This window comes from Anthonomus grandis, chromosome 13 (genome assembly GCF_022605725.1).
Source record: "Anthonomus grandis grandis chromosome 13, icAntGran1.3, whole genome shotgun sequence".
Taxonomy (NCBI): Eukaryota; Metazoa; Arthropoda; class Insecta; order Coleoptera; family Curculionidae; genus Anthonomus; species Anthonomus grandis.
In genome coordinates this window covers 2,558,483-2,577,737 of record NC_065558.1, presented here as the reverse complement: position 1 = coordinate 2,577,737, position 19,255 = coordinate 2,558,483, and the positions used below count along the sequence as shown (strand labels likewise).

General features: G+C 30.9%; 3 protein-coding genes across 4 annotated transcripts; 1 reads left to right on the top strand and 2 right to left on the bottom strand.

Moving 5' to 3' along the window:
• The first annotated feature begins 125 nt into the window (after positions 1-125).
• LOC126744287 (2-oxoglutarate and iron-dependent oxygenase JMJD4) lies at positions 126-5,383 on the top strand. The gene is made up of 2 exons (XM_050451667.1): positions 126-738; positions 4,656-5,383. Exons 1-2 carry the CDS (start codon positions 233-235, stop codon positions 5,293-5,295), a joined length of 1,146 nt encoding a protein of 381 aa, XP_050307624.1. The 5' UTR covers positions 126-232; the 3' UTR covers positions 5,296-5,383.
• On the bottom strand, positions 5,248-9,938 carry LOC126744284 (DET1 homolog). 2 transcript variants are annotated; one of them, XM_050451664.1, is made up of 5 exons: positions 9,278-9,916; positions 6,926-7,098; positions 6,094-6,798; positions 5,845-6,036; positions 5,248-5,793 (listed from the first exon to the last, which is right to left on the bottom strand). In XM_050451664.1, exons 1-5 carry the CDS (start codon positions 9,635-9,637, stop codon positions 5,565-5,567), a joined length of 1,659 nt encoding a protein of 552 aa, XP_050307621.1. In that variant the 5' UTR covers positions 9,638-9,916; the 3' UTR covers positions 5,248-5,564. The 2 variants fall into 2 exon arrangements, with proteins under 2 accessions (XP_050307621.1, XP_050307622.1); XM_050451665.1 differs by lacking the exon at positions 5,248-5,793 and having other exon boundaries at positions 5,871-6,036; positions 6,094-6,171; positions 6,287-6,798; positions 9,278-9,938.
• Positions 9,939-15,156: 5,218 nt separating this feature from the next.
• LOC126744288 (heparin sulfate O-sulfotransferase) lies at positions 15,157-19,205 on the bottom strand. Its single transcript, XM_050451668.1, has 5 exons — positions 18,953-19,205; positions 16,152-16,455; positions 15,957-16,092; positions 15,803-15,900; positions 15,157-15,744 (listed from the first exon to the last, which is right to left on the bottom strand). The coding sequence occupies exons 1-5, from the start codon at positions 19,059-19,061 to the stop codon at positions 15,381-15,383; spliced, it is 1,011 nt and encodes a 336-aa protein (XP_050307625.1). The 5' UTR covers positions 19,062-19,205; the 3' UTR covers positions 15,157-15,380.
• Positions 19,206-19,255: the final 50 nt, after the last annotated feature.

Genomic DNA, 19,255 nt, shown 5'->3' with positions numbered 1-19,255 from the left:
ATCTTGTCAAGCTATACCACATTGGATCGAGTCCCTGCAGACAGGCGCTTCTGATAAAACGGCGTTGTGAGAAGTTAGCTAGTGTGTCATATGTTAGTGGCTTTTGATGGAAAAAAGAAGAAAATTCGTACATAACAACATAACCTTTTTTCCGTGACATAACCTCTTTGTTTCACCACTAGCAGGGTCTATTTATTTATACTTGATACCGTCATGAAACCCCCAAGATGCCATGGAATTTGAAATTGAGGCAGATATAGTAAATTTACCAAATTCAACTGATTCATTAGACACCACTGAGATACCAGTCATTAACGCAGAATCTGAGACCTATTCAGACTTCTTTAGAAATTACCTCTTACAAAATACTCCCTGCATTATTAAAAATATAAGCCTTAATTGGAGCGCCACTAAAAACTGGTTAAAAAACGGAGAACCCAACATAGATTACTTGCAAGAAAAGTATGGCAACACTAAAGTGATGATCTATGACTGCTCAGACAGATACTTCAATTCACAAAAATGCAAAGAAAGTAACTTACATGAATACCTTGACATATGGAGATCTAGCAGTGAGACTCTATACTATCTCAAAGATTGGCATTTAAAATTGCAGCATAGACAGGACGAATTTTATCAAGTGCCAATTTTTTTCTCCTCTGATTGGTTAAATGAGTATTTTACCAATTGTTTGGATGATGATTATAGGTTTGTTTATATGGGCCTCAAGGGAACATGGTATGAAAATATTTTATCAGCTATTTGAACCACTACTATCTTAATAACAAACATACTAAGTTTACATTTTCTTGTCATGCTTAAAAAAAATAGAATATCCCTGATTGCCTATTTTTACAGGCTCTTTAACATAAATTTATCATAAAATAAATTGTCTTTATTAAGTATAATAATATGCATTATTTAAATTTAGGCACTCAGTTACTTAAAACATTGAGAATACATTTTCGACTGCTTCCACACATTTATGATATTTTTTAAATTCTTCAGACACTTAAACACATATATAAGAAATATCATTAATTGCCTGAAAAGCACACATTTAAATGTCCATGGAAGGCAATTAAAAATAATATTCTTCATATGCTTTATTAAAATTTCAAAATAAGTGTATAAATTACTGTACATCAATGACATTTATTAGCTATAAACGAAAAATTTTTGTACAGTAGTATGTAGTTTATTACTAATTCTTAAGGATTACTCCACTTTCGAGACTTAACTGTAAAATGATCTCTACATGCTAAATTTTTTTCCAAGAATACACAAACAACGGAAAGAAATTATATTCTGGTATTTTATTGTTGATACTTTGAAGTGTAAATTGTTTTTTTTTTCTGTATGAAAAAGTTAACTTACTACAGCCTATTTTATACAGCACTTCTTGCAAAACAGGTACAACTGGTCCTGAGTGTAGTTCCTCCAGTTATTATCGCATTGCAGAAAAAAGAGATAGTATTTTATGGCATAATATCTATGATCTTTCTAAGGGATTTGTTGAAATATTGATTTGCTTTTGAATTATAGACTTTTTAGAGAATATGCTACTTTTAACCATGTTTTTATTGATTTTAATTATTAAACAAAATGTATTAGATATTTTCAGAAAATCCTACGATAGGCTTTACTGAACTGTTATACAAAATGTTTGATGTAAGCATTAGTATGCAAATCCGTGAAAAATACGGCCGGAGCCGTTTGAAAAACGCTCATTAATCTTCGGCACAAGTTTTTCAATACTGAAAACATCGTTTACTCTTACTATAATTCTGCAATTTACTTATAATTCAGTACTTTTCTTAATCTCCGAAGTATAAGCGATCATTTAAGCAACAAATAATAAAAAAAACAGTCTTGAAGTTCAAAGGTGGTGTTAACCCCTTAAAGAAAGTTGATGATTTTCATCTCTACATTTTGCATGAAATCTTATCTTAGCTACATAGGCACAGATTTACAGAATACAGATGCGAAACTGATCGAAAATACGCGTGCGAGCGCCAGACTTCAGACACGCCTCCTGGGTGATGGATTTCCATTACACGCCTAGTACGATGGCAAGGGGTTTAATTTGCTGCAAGCCTCCGCGCCGCGTGCTTCTAATTTTCTTTGCGTAGTACGCGTGTTTATGATTAATAATTAAATTGAAATAATATATTTGTATTTTTTTTAAATATTTTTTTAGTATTATTTTTGTTGAAATGGGGGGGTATAAGTGTGACAAATATCTTAACAAAAGTTTTTCAAACATTGTTAAAATTCAGTCCACGTTAAAAAATAAAGTGCCCAAGGCAAGAAGATACACTGAAGAATATAAAAAATTTGCACTTACTCTATATTTTTTGGGTCCAAAAAGTTATAGATTTTTAGAAAAAGTTTTTATTTTACCATCTAAACCTACTTTGGAGTTAATGAATAAACATTTTAATTTGTAGGCCTGGATTGGAAAATAACCACATATTTCATTCTTTAAAACTGAAAGTAAAAACAATGTCTGAATTGGATAAATATTGTAATATTTGTATTGAGAGATTTGACCTCTTTTAAATCCAATTTATGCTTTGATATTGGTAGGGTTAAAATTATTGAATTAGAATATACAGGAAGCGATGCAAATGACTCCCATGTAGCTCAAAATGTGGCTAGAGGTTTGTTTCATAACTGTAAACAACCAATAGCTTATTTTTTATAAATACGCAACTTAAGGCTCCGGATATTAAAATAATTCTAAATAAGTGCATACATAAACTATCGGAAATTGGATTATATGTGAAAGGACTTGTTACAGATATGGGCTCAAATTTTATCCAGCTTGCTAATTTACTAAATGTTATACCAAAAAAATCCAAACTTTACCACAGGTGATTTTAATCTTATATATTTTTTTGAAACTCCTCATTTATAAAAAGCAACAAGAAATAATTTAATGCAAAATGCGTTTTAAAAACAAACGAACATCCTGGGACCATATTGAAAAATTCTATATAGAAGATAAAAAGCAATCCTACAGATACGCCCCCAAGCTTAGTGATGCTCATATTTTTCCATCCAATTTTCAAAAAATGAAGGTCAAGCTAGCGGCTCAAGTGCTTAGTCAAACGGTAGCTTTTGGCATGCAAACTCAGATGACTTTGGGCATTTTGCCAGCTGAAGCTGCACCTACCATTGAAGTATTGGAAAAATTCGATAAATTATTTGATTTATTAAATTCAGTTAATGTTACTCATCCCAACCAGTACAAAATTGCATTTAAAGGATTAGATTTTCAAATATCATATTTAAATGATGTGGATATTTTTAGAAAACTTGAAAATTTTTAACAAAAAAAACAAAATGTAACTTTAAAATGTAAATTTCGTACTTGTTATATGATAACAATAAAGGCTGTACTAGACAACAACAAGGCAATTCCATAAATCCAACTCCAATAGAATTTGAAAGGGCTTCAGAAAACTTTTTTGTCAAACTTTTTTGCATTCAAATCACATGAATTGTGCTGACGACTTAGGAATTCTCTTAGAGCATTTGAATAATACTAAACATGCGACTTTGCAAAAAAAAATTATTCCAGAGCAAAAAATTAAAGTAATTACCCTGCAAGATTATGATTACAAAAAGGAAAACTTGCCAACGTAAAATGCATTTATGTACGTCTGTGGGCACTTAATTAATAAAACTCCAAAAATTCATAAATGTGATATTTGTTTAAAATTTGCCAGTGATGCTAATGTTTTAGACAACAACTTATTTACTAGACTTAAACAGTACCATAATGACAGTGACAGTGTTATCGAAAACATTGAAAGGAGTCTGAAGTCGCCAAATGAACAATTGATATGCCTAATATATAAATTGGAAAATGTTTTTGTTAAATTATTTCAAACAAATTGCAATAAAGAAGGAATTTCACAAAAATATTTCGAGATAATGAAAAGCATTAATTTTATTCACCCATGTGATAACTTTCCTTTCCAGTATTTAATAAAATTATTTATACGACTTAAAATATTTTATACTTTAAAATTCGCCAACAGAGATTTATCATCTGACAAAAAATCAGATTCTTTTCTAAAAGAAAATTAAAAATTTTGTTTCATCTTTAATGTTTTATTAAATAAGATCCTTAAATCTGTTAAATGAAATAAAAATGTACTCAAGAACCCTTACATTCTGTTTTATTTAAGCCTATTTCTATTTTGACATTATAAATGCATTATAATATCCCAGCGAAATTATAGTGCAGAACATCTATTCCTACAAAAAAAAAAACTTAAAAATGCATTGGTGCGGCCAGTCCAAACCATCCTTTTCAAGGGCATCGAATATCGGGAGCTTATATCCGCGATCTTTCGCATCTGGTATTCTGTGACATATGTATATCTTAAATTTTTGCAAATTACACAATTTAGAAGCCATCCTTTTCTCAACTTGAGTCACATTTTGGATTGAAAATATCATATAATTTCTTAGGAGTTTAAAAGAATTATATGCAGCATTATTTAATTATCATATGCCATCAAATAATAGTTTCTCCTGTCCTTACTGAATCATGATAATTTTCATTTATAAATTTATTACTCATTTATAGCTTGAAATTTGAATGAAAAAATTAAACTTTTTTTGTCACTCTATTGTTCCAGGACCCCTTTACATGCAGATGTATTCAACTCCTATAGCTGGTCAGTAAATATATGCGGTCAAAAACGATGGATATTTTTCCCACCAGGAGAAGAACAGTTCTTAAAAGACAAATCCAACAATCTACCCTATGACATTGAAGGGGTGTCCCACTCAAGAAAATGCTTTGAGGTAATTCAAAATGCAGGAGAAGCTATATTTGTACCCTCAGGTTGGTACCATCAAGTATGGAACCTCAGAGATACCATATCAATTAATCATAACTGGGTGAATGGGTGTAATATAGAGACAATGTGGCAGGCACTAAAAAATAATTATGCTAATGTTAGAAGTGAAATTGCCGATTGTAATGATATGGAAGGCTTTGAAGAGCATTGTCAAATCATGTTAAAGGCCTTATTTGGTATAAATTATGATCAGTTTTATGATTTTTTGAGGTATATTGCAACAAGCAGATTGGAGATGATGCATGATAGAAGCAAAAGGAGGCTTTATCATGATCATATAATTGGTACTAACCATGTATTGTTTGATTTGAGTAGGGTATACAGTGTGCTTAAGGAGTTTCTAAACTGTGATATTAATAAAATAAAATTCAAAGATGGACAATGTTTATTGGATCATATCTTAAAAATGTTATAAAAATAGAAATATAAAGTTTTTATTTACATGATGGCTGTTAACCAGGAACTATACACCAGTATTTAGAAGAATAAAATCTTAAAGTTTATTAATGGCAGTTTATTAGTGAAAATATGAAATTGCATTGATTTAATAAAAAGTTTCAGATTCATTCATATACCATAGAATAATGCTTGGAGGGTGCACCAAATTCTAATTATCGCTTTTATACCCAATCAGTTCCAACATTATAATAAAGAACAATCATTTTCCTCAATCCATATCTTGGGTCATATACAGTTATCCCTGTCATCATCTGGATTATAATCTATGTCTTGGTTATCAAATCTGACATGAAAATTCACAATATATTCAGAATTCGTTCTTTGAACCGACACCGCGAATGGATCGGTCGGATGAAACGTGAATGCAACAAGTCGCCTGGCAGATGAAACCAAATGTTTATGGTTATCCACATATAGGCGAAACTTTAGATAACCTGAATTGGTTGCATTAAATCTAAAAATATAACATTGTAATTTTTATATTGACTTACTTTTACAGCTTTACCTAATAGGGTGTTCACCGCAAGGTTTGGGCCTCTCCATTACAGAAATCCACTTATCATCATAAACAAACAGAGAATAGTCTAAATAAGGAGAAGTTGTATAAGATTGGGCACTTATTGGTAGATGAGCTAATATCCTTCGTATTGCTTCAGATTTCCCCCCAAATTTGGCTATCATGATAGTATGTTTATATCTAGAATAACATTTTAAGTATAGCAAATTTAATTTCTTAAATAATATTAATTGTTACCTGGACTGATGTAGTCTAGCATACAAATTATTTGATGGATTGCATGTGAACTGTGTGTTACTGTGTAGGCAAGCATTCCTAAAACAGTCACTAAAATTTTCATAAAGTTTTAACAGCTCCGAGGAACTATTTTCATAAACTGCAATAACTTTGCTATCCATGATATTGTACACTACTAAAAATTGAGGCTCACTACTATTCGCATCAGTTTGTTTCAATGTGACCACTTCCTCGCTGGCATATTTTATAAGCAGGTGGTTTTCATCCAAAAGCTGCATTTTCCACATTTTTAATGAGTGGAAATTATCAAAGTATAGGTAAAACTTTCGAATTTCTGTAGGATCACCAGTGTTACTACTAATAGATGAAGCCCTTTTATATAAAAAAGTTAAGAGCCGATGCTTCAATGAATTGATGGAGACATCCTTAAATGCCCTCTCACTAGGGTAAACAAGATTATATAAATATAAGTCATCTTCATAGCAGAACCTGCCAATTTTTCTCACGTCAACAAACATTCCATCTAAAATTTGGAATATATGGATCATTTGATGTTGAACTGACAGAACAGCCAAGGTATCTTTGTATAAGTACAATCCTTGATTGTGTGACAAAAATATCTTGTCTACCTTAAAGTGCCTTTTATCACAGAGCTTTCCTAGGTGTAAGTCCACTAAATGCAATGTATAATCCTCCAAAGGAGATCTGAAAAGCAGCAATTTTTAGTTATTTAGAAATTATTAGGAATATTATAATCACCGGTGGAGTTTGGATACAGCAAAGCCATTGTAACCTATATTTCTATATCCTAACTCCACCCATGTCCTAATACCTCATTGTAGGAGTAACAGACTCATTATTGGTGTAAATCTCATAAAAATGGGGTCGGATTTCCTCTGGAATGTACGAGGCTGATCCTATTATCACATAACGCCCGTCATCACTAAATAGGCTACATTCTCTGTTTAGTTGCTCATTCGTTGTTATATTTATCAGATGTTTTAACTGGAAAATGTACAGTTCTAACGTTATTGTAAAGTGTAAAGTAAAAAATTAATGTAAAATTTAAAAAGTTACTTCTTACTATTTATATCACAAAATATGAAATAAAATCAAAGTAAGAATGCAGATGTCAGGAAAATACATAAGATTATTATTTCTGAATCTGATTTTGCCACCATTTTGCAGCAAAGCTTGGATAATTTTTTTCATTGGTGTGGTATAAACGTCCTCTATCTTAATGTCTTAGTGTTAGTAAAGGTTTTTACATTAGTTTTTTTAGAAATCAATGTGAAATTAACAATCTATTCTATAAATGGTAAAAATTTAAAAAATTTTAACTCTGGTAAAGGGAAAATCTTGTTTGACACCAAAATCACTTTGCAGGATCATTATAATGCAATAATTTCATTAATTTTATCAATAAAAACTCTGGGTTTTATTCTATAGTTAACACATGATTTTTCACTTCCATCTTTAACAATTTTATACTGATCTTTGGTAAAAATCTTAATTAGAGTATGCATCTGTGTTTTAGTCTCCATTCTATGCTACACATATTGATAAGTTCAAACAAGTTCAGAGGAAATTCATAAACTTTTGCAACTTTAAATTTGATTGAATCAACATCAATATTTAAATATTCTAGAGTCTTCATCTAAGATAATAAAAATTAATGATGTCTGTTTTGTCTATAAGATTATTAATGGTTTAATTGACCGCCCAGCTTTGTTGAAGATTTAAAAAGTTTTTGACTTTAAAATAATCCAATTGTTGTAAGCCTAAGTGGTCTGGATAACACACTTCATCCATAATTTGTGAAATGATACCCAATATGGAAGAGTTAATTTAGTCGTGTACCTCTAGAGGGAATAAGACAGCTAATTTTTTCAACAGTATCAGACTATAAAAGTGTATTAAATTATAGAACATATTGCATTTAAAGGGTAGTAATGTTGAGAGAACGATAGAAGATTTAATGTCGTTAAGTCCAGAGTGTTACTTGAGTGCAACAAATCTTAAAAATCTGTGTCAAACTTTCATGCTATATAGGACGTTTATTAAACAAATGTAAAATACAATTTTAATTTAATATTAATCTCGATATTAGTACATATTTTACCATAAATTTACCGTAATAAACGTTCATAAGTATTGTCGAAAAAGCAAGCTTTTTCACTTCAATATAAGTCTTTGGGTATATAATTTAATATTTGTTTTCTTTTCGGTTTACAAAACTGTTTAAATCCTCTCGCGATAGTACCCTCAGTAACCAGTCTGACACTTTTCTTTTAAAACTAATAAAACTTTCACAACATTTAATATCATCATCGGGATTTTATTATATAGTCTGGGAGTTAGGTATAGCCAGCTTCTCTATTCGCAGATTTTTTTGCATTTTGGAATAATAACTTTATTTGAAGACCTTAAATTATAGTTTGTTTCGTTAGAAACTAAACTTTCTTGAGGTTTCTTAAACGATCTTAAGAGCATTCTATAACAGAAAAGCTGTCTAATATCCATGACACCACTTATGCCATATAATGTATCCGATGGAAAAAACCTACTTTTGTTAAATACAATTTTAAGTGCCCATTTTTGAGTTATTTCTAAACCTGTAATATGTGAGTTTAGCACTCCTCCCCAACCAATTATTCCATAGATCAAATGTGACTGCACTAATAAAAAATATAGAGTTTTTAATTGATTCGTTGACAGGAAGCCTTTCAAATAGTTTAATTTTGGCATGACACATCTAATCTTTTGAACAACATATTTGATGTGATGGTCCCATTGGAGGTTGTTGTCTATAATAATTCCCAAATATTTTATAGTCTTTGTCGCAGGTATTGCTTGATTATCCACTATTATGCCTTGACAGTTTATTGTTTTATCATTGGGAGATTATATGTATGATTATAGTATACAAACATCGTTTGAATGTGTATACTATAGCACTATGACCCGACAACATTAATCCAAGTGAGCTCTTGCTGGAGAACATATTATCAAAGTGTTGATATATGAAGAAAATATTCCATTAAGAGTAATTTAATGTAAGTTAAATTAATGCAGTGATGGTGAGACATTGTTTTAGCCTTAAGTAAGTTAATTGACTAAACCTAACATTTTTAATGTTCTGTTTGCAATGTAGTCAACAGGATCTCTAAAACTAATTGGTTACCTTGAAAAATTTCAAAAATATTTTCCTCTTAACTTCCTCCTGGGTTTTAGCATCCAGTTTATTGAGATTTCCAATCTTCCGCAGCAGATCAGCTGCAGCGGCAGGTCCTTGATACCAATACACCTCCAATGAGCTCTGGTCCGCAGAGAAAGCGATCGCATATTTACCATCGGGGCTGAATTTCCTTATAAAGCACGGTGGTTTTTCCACATTTATAACTGTAAAGTTGGGAAAAATGTTCTGGTAAAATTGCCTGGTCGTGTGTAATTGGGTGCCGTGTTTGCGACATCCGTAAATCTGACGGTTTCCGAGACGAATCACGATATTTTCCGGGAGCCTCTTTATCCTAGGAAATTCCATTTTATTTGCGTTTATTATTAATTAATTTATAAAAATGTAAAAAGTTTGAGACATTGTTTGTTTACAAAATATAAAAAGTGGGTGTGTCACTTTCTAACGTTCGAAATACGGAACTATATGATTCTTCTAGGAAGCCTTTGACCATAACCTCAATCCTCAATCTTCAAAATTCTTGTGTTATATGTTTTGTAAATTTTTCTTTTTTAAAGAGACCGAAAGCCTTTTTTACGAGAACGTCTACGTTGAGCTTAGTAGATGACCAAGAATAATTTAAAAAAAACGTTAAGCTGATGTAAGTTAACCCATTTTACAAGATCATATAGAACTTTTAGTCTGAAGAGCACAGGTAACTCTTACAATTAAAGAGCACAAGTAGGTATGTTTTGCCTTTATAAAAGATTCTAGTAGTGAAAAACTAGGTGTAATGAATTACCTACCATTTAAGGCAAATTTTATCTAATTTTCCGCAATTTGAACATTCTAAATCCTTCCTGGATAAATGATTGTATTATATAAAAAAAGTTAGGACTTTATACAGATTGTTCTTGAGATGTTCTAAACTCTGTGTTAAGTTTATTAAATCAAGTTAAGTTTATTAAGGTAGTCTTTATTCTCTTGGATTTTATAGTTGATGATTTAGAGATATTTATACTAGTTTTTTCATATTTAAATTTCATTATCCTTATGTTTAGTTGATGTTTCTTTTTTTTAATTTATTTTATTTTTGTTTCCTTTTGTGCAAAAAAAATATGTCTTCTTTTATCCTATTGTAGAGATCCCTGAAGATGAACTAAATATAATTCAAAATCACCTTTGGAAAAATGGTTTTCTTTAGTCTAACCAATAAACCCACAACCACATCATTTACAAATAAGACATAAAGTACTAAAAAGTAACAAAAAACTCTGGATTAAATTATAGAGGTGATATAGGTATATACGCATCTATTTGAAGGGTAATATACTGTAATATTTTTATATTACAATATTTTATTGAGAGAAAAAGAATAAAATCTTTAAAAACTAGCCCCAAATTTGAAAAAAAGCCCCTGACATTGCAGCTTGTAAGTGACCAATTATGAGTCTCATCATTTTCTTTTTCACTTTATGTTGAAACTTTAATTTTTTTTTGAAATGATATCAATATCATGTAATGTGTAACTGATATGTGGAATTTGAATGATTGCTGAAAAGCTTGCAAAGCTCCCAATCTATGCTGACACTTTGCACTGCAGTTTTTCTGGCTTCAGAAATTATAGTTTCATTATTACAATTCAAATTACAGTTCCTTTTATATATGGGCAGCACTATAAGTCACAAGTGACTTGTCAAGACCCAGTTAAAAAAAGATACTAATCTCTTGCCATACATCCTGTAACAACGCTATGCAGTTACAACAGACCAACATTACATACAATACTCAAAATTCGAACAGATGTTACCACCTTATTAAAATTATTAGACAGACATACAAAAATACCCACTTGAAAGTCAAAGATGTTCAACCATTATGCATTATAGAACTCTTTGTTTTAGGAAAGGCAATTGTAACAAAATTAATATACGAATATTTCTGATCCATTCAAATATACTAATGTTGAAAAGTTTAATTCTGTGTATAAGACTGAAAAAAGCCTCATGATGACTTACATTTTAATCTATTTTTGTTGTAATTTTTGTCAATTGTATTATGTTTTGGCTTTGTCTGCAACTTCTGTGTTTGTATTGACAATAAAGCATTTTCTGAGTTTGAAAAGAAACGTGCAGCTGACAAGCTAAAAACTTAAAATTTATAAAATATATATTTTTTTATATTTCTCATTTTCGTTTCTCAGTTCGTGCGTCTAGGCACAAGATATGGCGACTAGACTTGATCAGTCTTGCAAAAATAGGTTGGTCGAACAGACGTAAAATTTTACTGTGTGAGAATGTGGTACTTAAGGTGCGAAGTGTCAGACGAAGAAAGAAAATAAAAAAAGGAATTCAACAGACATTATTTTTTTGGACAGATTATTTATTAAAGATTATTTTTTTGATTCTTGTCCAATACGACGTGGAATAGAATCAGGAACAATTCCATTACCTGAAGAAACAACACTACCAGATTCAACAATTACAACACCCTTTGTTTTTCTTGGGGATGAAGCTTGTCCTCTTACGGAATACCTTATGCGCCCTTTCCCGCGATCCCAATTGCAAGAGGGAACCGAAAATGATACGTTTAACTACCGATTATCAAGGGCAAGGATGATTGTGGAATGTTCATTTGGTAGCATAGTTAGTAAATTCCCGATTTTAGGAAAAGCTATAGAAACTAAAGTAGAAAATGCTGTGCATATCGTCAAAGCTATCACATTGTTGCATAACATTATTATAGACTTTGAGGGAATATCAGATTGTGACATGAAAAATGCTAAGATTGATCCCCGAGCATACGTACCACCGACAAAAAAATAATAATGCTTCCACGAAGAAAGTTGCAATTATAAGAAAAAAGTTTTGCAGATTCTTTACACTACAACCAATACAACGTGTATAGTTAAATCAATTATAATGTTGTGTTTATATAATATTACGTACATGCCATAATATTCAGTTTTTTTTTCAGTTTTCCAATACTAACCTAGCATAAAACTTACACCAAACGCCACTGAGTATTTTAAACTTAATAAATATGTACATTATATTTAAATTCGTAATTAAACATAAAAAAGCAATATTTTTTTTATCTTACTTGTTTCCCCTAATTCTTTAGCTATTTTCGTCCACTCCCTATCCACCAACAGTCGATTATGGTACCTTTTATCAGTCATGTCCCATAGGAACTTAGAATTTCTAACCGCCTCTATTAACAATTCTAAAAATGTGTCGGCCATCGAAAAAACACGTATTGAGACAGGTCTACTACTGAACTACTACTGATGCGATTCGTGTGGAAAAATCAAATAATTTGATTGGACATACCGCGCGAATTTCGTACGAAACATTTTTATTACCAATGCGACTGCACGTAGGACAGCGCTATAGTTTTTTATAATTTGATAAATTCGGATCGACCGCACCGCCCGCATCGGACGGAACTAGTCGCTCACGCAGGACGACGCGTGACTTGGCTTTCACCAGAATTACAAACTTCTCTGCATAACATATAATAAAGCTATTTGTTGGTGGTAAAATTGTTTATATAAATGGAAGTGCCAACTCAGTTCCCCTAATACATACAGTTATGGTCATATAAATAGCACACTTTTCTAAATTGCGATAAAAAATATTAAATACCATTTTCTATTTTTTTTATAATATATTTAGCTTAGATGTTCTACAAAGAGTTGTATTTAATTAAAATTAAAAGAGTATTTTAAATATATAAGAAACATAACAAAAAAACTAAAGAAATGCTGGCCATTTAAATAGCACACTTAAAAAATATTTACTTTCACCAAAACCAATTTAATATTTTGTTGGGTATCCTTTATTTTTTATAACTTCACTTAATCGCTTGGATATTGACTCCACCAATTTTGCACACACGCTTGCCGGAATACTGTTCCAAGCCTCTTGGAAGTTTTGCCATAGTTCATCCAGATTTGAGGGATTTAATACCTTAATTTTGGTTTTAACGTGATCCCACAAATTTTCCAGAGGGTTCAGGTCTGGGCTTTGTGGCGGCCATTCCAAAACATCTACCACATTTTTAGTAAACCATCGTTTTATTGATTTTGCAGAATGTTTTGGATCATTATCGTGCATGAACTTACATGTAATTGGCATAAAATGCTCCATGTATGGTTCCATAACATTCTGCAAAATCTCCCTATACTTGTATTGGTCCATTATTCCCTCTATACGATGAATAGGTCCAACACCATGCCATGACATTGCTCCCCATATCATAATTGATCCTCCTCCATGCTTAACAGTTTTAATTGTGTACCTAGGGTTTAAGGCACGATTGGGAGGACGTCTAACATAGCATTTTCCATCATTTCCAAATCTATTAATCTTGATTTCATCGCTCCATAATATGGTTTTCCAAAAATTAATGTCCTTATTTATATGTTGTTTAGCAAATGCCAATCTTTTTTTAATATTTCTTTTTGAAACAAGTGGTTTTTTCCTAGCTACACAACCTTTGAGATCTTTTTCACATAATCTTCTTCTTATTGTTCTTGCAGAAATATTGACGCCATATTGGTCTGCTATTTCACGTTTTATTTGGGCGAAACTTAAAAATGGATTACCCTTGCTTATTCTAATAATAATTTTATCCATGTTATACGTGGTTTTTCGAGGCCTTGATAATCTTTTCTTGTTCATTGTGCTTTGAGTGGTCTCATAGAGAGCCAGAGCATTATAAACCATTTTCCTAGAGCAATTTAAATCTTTTGCTATAGCAGAAATAGAAAGGGCTTGATTTTTCTTTTCTATAATAAAAGCTCTCCTCTCTGTACCACAATGTTTCTTTCTACCCACTAAAAACAAAACTACTCTTGACAATATTCAAAAATTTAAAAGTTAAAATAATACTTACTAATTAACACTCGATATATTTAATAAGAATGAAAGGTGTGCTATTTATGTGTCCAGCCTTAAAACGTTAATATTGGAATGAAATTCTGTATGTGCATATATTTTTAAAATAAACATAAAGTCTTGCATATTAGGAGGAGATTAACTGCTTAAATATTTTCTTATCAGTCAGGAATTTATTTTTTGTAAGTAATATATGAAAAGGCTAAGTGTGGTATTTATGTGACCACAATTGTACATATATCACTAATTTTTTTAAAAGAATATGATGTGCTACAGGTCAAAGGCTCTACCCAAATGGATAAAAATACCTATGGTTTTATATCCTTGATTGAAGTTGTTTATAGTATTATCTGTTAATAGCTGAATTGCATTTTTGTACACATTTTACTGAAACTGATTACAAATTGATCTGACAACAGTTTATTGCCTTCCAGATCTATTTAGAGCACTAGTAATACGTCGACAAATTTCAACTCTCTGTTTATCCCCGGTTTTAAACATTGGAGTTATAACAGAGTTTTTCTGAGAGGACGAAACTGAAATAGTTTTCTCTTTACGAGTCACTGCACTATGAGTGGGAATAAGGCTCTAAATTTAGACTTGTCCTCTTTTAGACTGCATTAGTTTGTAAAGATTTTACTGGTGCACCTTAAATCTATATATTAAATTAACATATTAAATCATTATATACATTTTAATGTCTTTAAGATTTATAAAAATCCTATTAAATATTTGGAGCTTTCATCAAAGGGATTCTCAGTTTGACAACTTTTATTCTTTTAATTACTTACCTCAGGAGTAAAAACATATGGAAAACAATATGCAGATAAAGAAACTGTTGTCCAAAATGTACTACTCACTTTTTTTATAGTGGCGTTATTTATAGTGGGTTTATAGTTAAGAGATTTTTATAGTGGCATATTCTTTTAATATACCATTATTATTTCAGATTTGTAAATGGGAATGGTGAACTCTTTATAATAAAGCTTTGTTTTAATTTAATCATGATTTTTATTTCTCATTGCTGCTCCTGCGACTCCTCTACATAAATGCTCAAATATGTACATTCAAATATAACAAAAAATTATAGGAAACTGTTATTAAATTAGTCTATTATGTATTTATTAAAAAGCTATTGGAACTTAATAAAAATTCTTTAAGTACTTAAAAACATATGGGGTAAATCACATTTTAAGTCTTACGTAATACTATCATTGTAATCTTGGACGTATTTTCTCGTAAAAAAAGTTTTGCTGCCTATTCTTTAACGTTTGCTTTTTAATAAAATGAAAGTTATCCAAGGCGAATTCATAAAATTCATTCTCCATTTGCCAAACGGCGCTTTGCTTAAATTTCTTCACTGTCTCCTCTAAAGGGGAGTTTTTCTGAATAGTTTGCCTTAAATGAGACTTATTGCTACGGGTGAAATAGTCTAGGGATCCACGAAATATTCTCGGTAAAGATATGTCTAAAATGGCGACGAAGTCTTCTAGTTCTTCTGTTACACCTACAAGGAAATAATTGTTTATCAAATTCTTTTTGGCTTCAGTAAGTGCCCATTTGTTTCCCGGTTTCCTAAAATTTTAATTGTTATTTTAGCTTTTTTTTTTTTGGTATTTAGATGAGGTCTTACCAACAATTTGCTGCATGACCACAAAAAAATGGTACTTGTAACCACATTGCACTAGGATCACATTCTGGCAACTGTTTTTCAACACATTGATCAAATGTCTGGAAAAATATGAGATATATATACAATCAAATTGTAAATAGTTTGCATATATTACCATAGTATTCCCAGCCTTCCTTCTTACAAGATACGGCCTGAAATTATCACCATATCTCAAAAAGTAATAATAAGATATGAACCTGTCTAAAGGTCTACGTATAAGATTTATATACAAAGGCTTTCGAAGGCCAAACCTGAAAATAAAACCGGTTATTTAACCTAATAAGTCACATTAAATAATGAAGTATCTTACTTAGAAAAATCTATATAAGCAAAATGTCCATGATACAGAGCAGGTTTCATTGCATCCCATTCTGTAACGTTTTGGACGAACTTTATTTGGTTGTTTAAAGAGAGAACGTGACTATTTCCAGTAACGTTAACGTGTAGGACGTGATAGCGACCCTTTTTACAGAGGTCATATGCTACTCCAACAAAACTTGTTGAGCCAGTTTTTGGTACTCGGTTGTATAAAACAACCAGGTTTTCTTCTGATATGTTGGTTGGGTTTTTGCCCAGTGACTTTTTGTTTGGAGTTTCATTTTGTTGGGATGTTTCTAAAATTGAAAAGGAATGTGTCATTTACTAACAAGAATACCTATGAAGCATATAGTATAGGAATACCATTATATCATATTAAGAAATAACTGATCATATTTAGGGAGTCTTTTTGCTGCTCTTATGAATTTGGCACAACATTATAGATTTTACTTATTGTTAGTATTGCTGATTAGGCATATTTATTATGTTGTTTGTTCTAGATAATATTAATTTAACTATAACTATAAGGGGAAAACAGCTCATAGACAAATATTTTTACCTTTATATTGGGTTTTTGCTAATGTATTTTTATTTTTTAAATAAACTGATTGAACATATTAGGAGCTTTTTATTTATTTGTGACCGACCGGTTTATATAAAGGAAATAAAATGTATTGAATTGAATTGTCAAAACAGTGGGCTGCCAAGGCAGTTATGCATATAGGTCTCCTAATGGACACGTCATGCCCGGGGGTGACTGTCACCGGGGGTTACCAAAGCCCAACGGCCTTAGAGAAACCGATAAGGCTCTCTGGTCTGAAGGACTTAAAGTCACTCGGTACACTGAAAGTAATATATAATAATAAAATGTATTGTATTGGGTTAGTTATGGGAGTATGTCTTGCCTGATGTCCCTTTTATCAGTGTTATAAATATTTAAAAAAAATTACCTGCAAAACACAAATTCTATAAAAGTTTTCTCTGTCACAAACATGTTTAAATATATTATAAGAATATATATTAATAGTGTGATGAATATACTATAAGAAACTAAAATGAATAGGTAGGATCCACATAAAATTATGATAAATAAAATTTCTACCATATTTATTTCATGTTGGATTAGAGATAAGTTTTATATACCTACAGTATCTCCTGTGTTACAACCTTTTGTAAAAAAATTGAATATTCTTTCTCAATAGGCATTGTATTGCATACTATGCGTACATAATTGTTACATTATCAGATTCTACAGAATTCAAAATGAACATGAATTATTTTTCGCTCTTACTGAAATCTGGACGCCCCTCATTAAAAAATATACTGATATGCTAAAAAAAGGTTTAACAAAGATTTTTAATAACCATGAATTCCTTATAGGACAAAATTAATTATGCATCTTTATCCGACTTGACATTTTAGAGAAGAGAATAGTTTTATTTTATTAAAATCTTTTTTTTGTGTTAATTACATTTTATAAAAAACATTATACAATAAAATATATATCAAGATAAAACCTCAAAAGCCTAAAACAGAACAAATAATGATTAACAAAGCTAAAAACTTTACAAACAATTTAGGTTAAAATTGACCATGTTTAGTAGGAATGACCACTGTGGGAAGTCCCTGAAGAATGGAACCTGGCTATTAAATTGTCATTAAGAAACAAAGGCCTGGTGAGTGAATAAGAGACCACATATTTTGGCTGAATGGGAAGGTTTTCATTTACAGAGGAGTTTACCAATACCCCCTTTAGAATTGTTATAGGAGATATTGAGTTACCCCTTCTTTGACAGGTGCTAAAAGGAATTGCTTTCAAGATAGTAGTACAATGTCCATTCAAGTTCTGATAAAATTTTGAAACATCAGAATCTGATTTCAAGATAATGATAAAAATAAAACTTCAGCTCTATAAGAAAGGAATCTTAAGAATCTTCTCTGTAAGATACTTTAATACCATTAATGCTTTCGGTGAAAAAAAAGGGACCAAAATAAAGATGTCAAAGATCTCAACTAAGGAATAAACAAAGTAGTTTAACATTATTTTTAGTAAGTTAGCTTAGTAGCAAAGAACACCTAAATCTTTGACTGTATGATAAGTTCATTATTATTGATTGTGTATTGATAATTAATAATTTTATTAGACTAACGAAATGAAAGACATACACATTTCTTTACATACAGTTCCAGACTATTTATAGTAACAATATTTAAATTCAATTGAAGCTGCTTAGCATCAAGACATGATTCAATGGGTTTATAAACTAGAATTACATCACTCTCTTTTATGAACAGGTGAAAAAAACAATGCCAATATGCGAACCCTGAGTCACACCTGAAGATACTTTAATACCATTAGAAATATAATTATTTATTCTAACTAGCTGTGTCTAGAAAACTATGACAAACCTTAACCAAAGTCAGACCAAGGGCCATAACCCCAAACTTCCTAACCCAGACTCATCTATCAAAAGCTTCTATAAAAACATTCTCAACCTGTATAAACCTCTCAAAAGCACGAACCAAATTACACTGGTAACTCAACAAGTTAGGCACTACTGTATTTAGGTGTACCCTAAGAAAAACTATGCTGATGATCACTAACCAATTGCTTACAGTGCCATCAACAGATAGAAAGGTAGCTAGGCGCATTCTACCTAAGTAATATATTATTTCTCTATTTACTTTAATAAGTATTCAGAGAATTAACGAATATCTAAGGTAAACATCCAGATTTTTCTTCAAACATGCTAAGAGATATGTTATTACATAAACCTGATTAGACATACATACCAAGCAAAAGGAGCCTTTCCTGAAGCCTCTCGAACTGTATTTGGTAAAATATAACCACTATACCAATTATAAGTAGTGTACAGAAATATTTAAAATTATTTGTGATCATAACGCCGTCGACATTTTATTGAGGGAATGTTTAATTTATAATAAATGCGATTTTTATTATAATTTCAGTCTTCTAAAGCCCTATTGTTTTGATTTTGATGACATTTTTAGACGGGAGTGTTTAGAAGGCGGAGTACGGACGTCCGTATTTTTTTAAATGTTTTATTTCCACGTTTAACATTTAAAATCTGATAC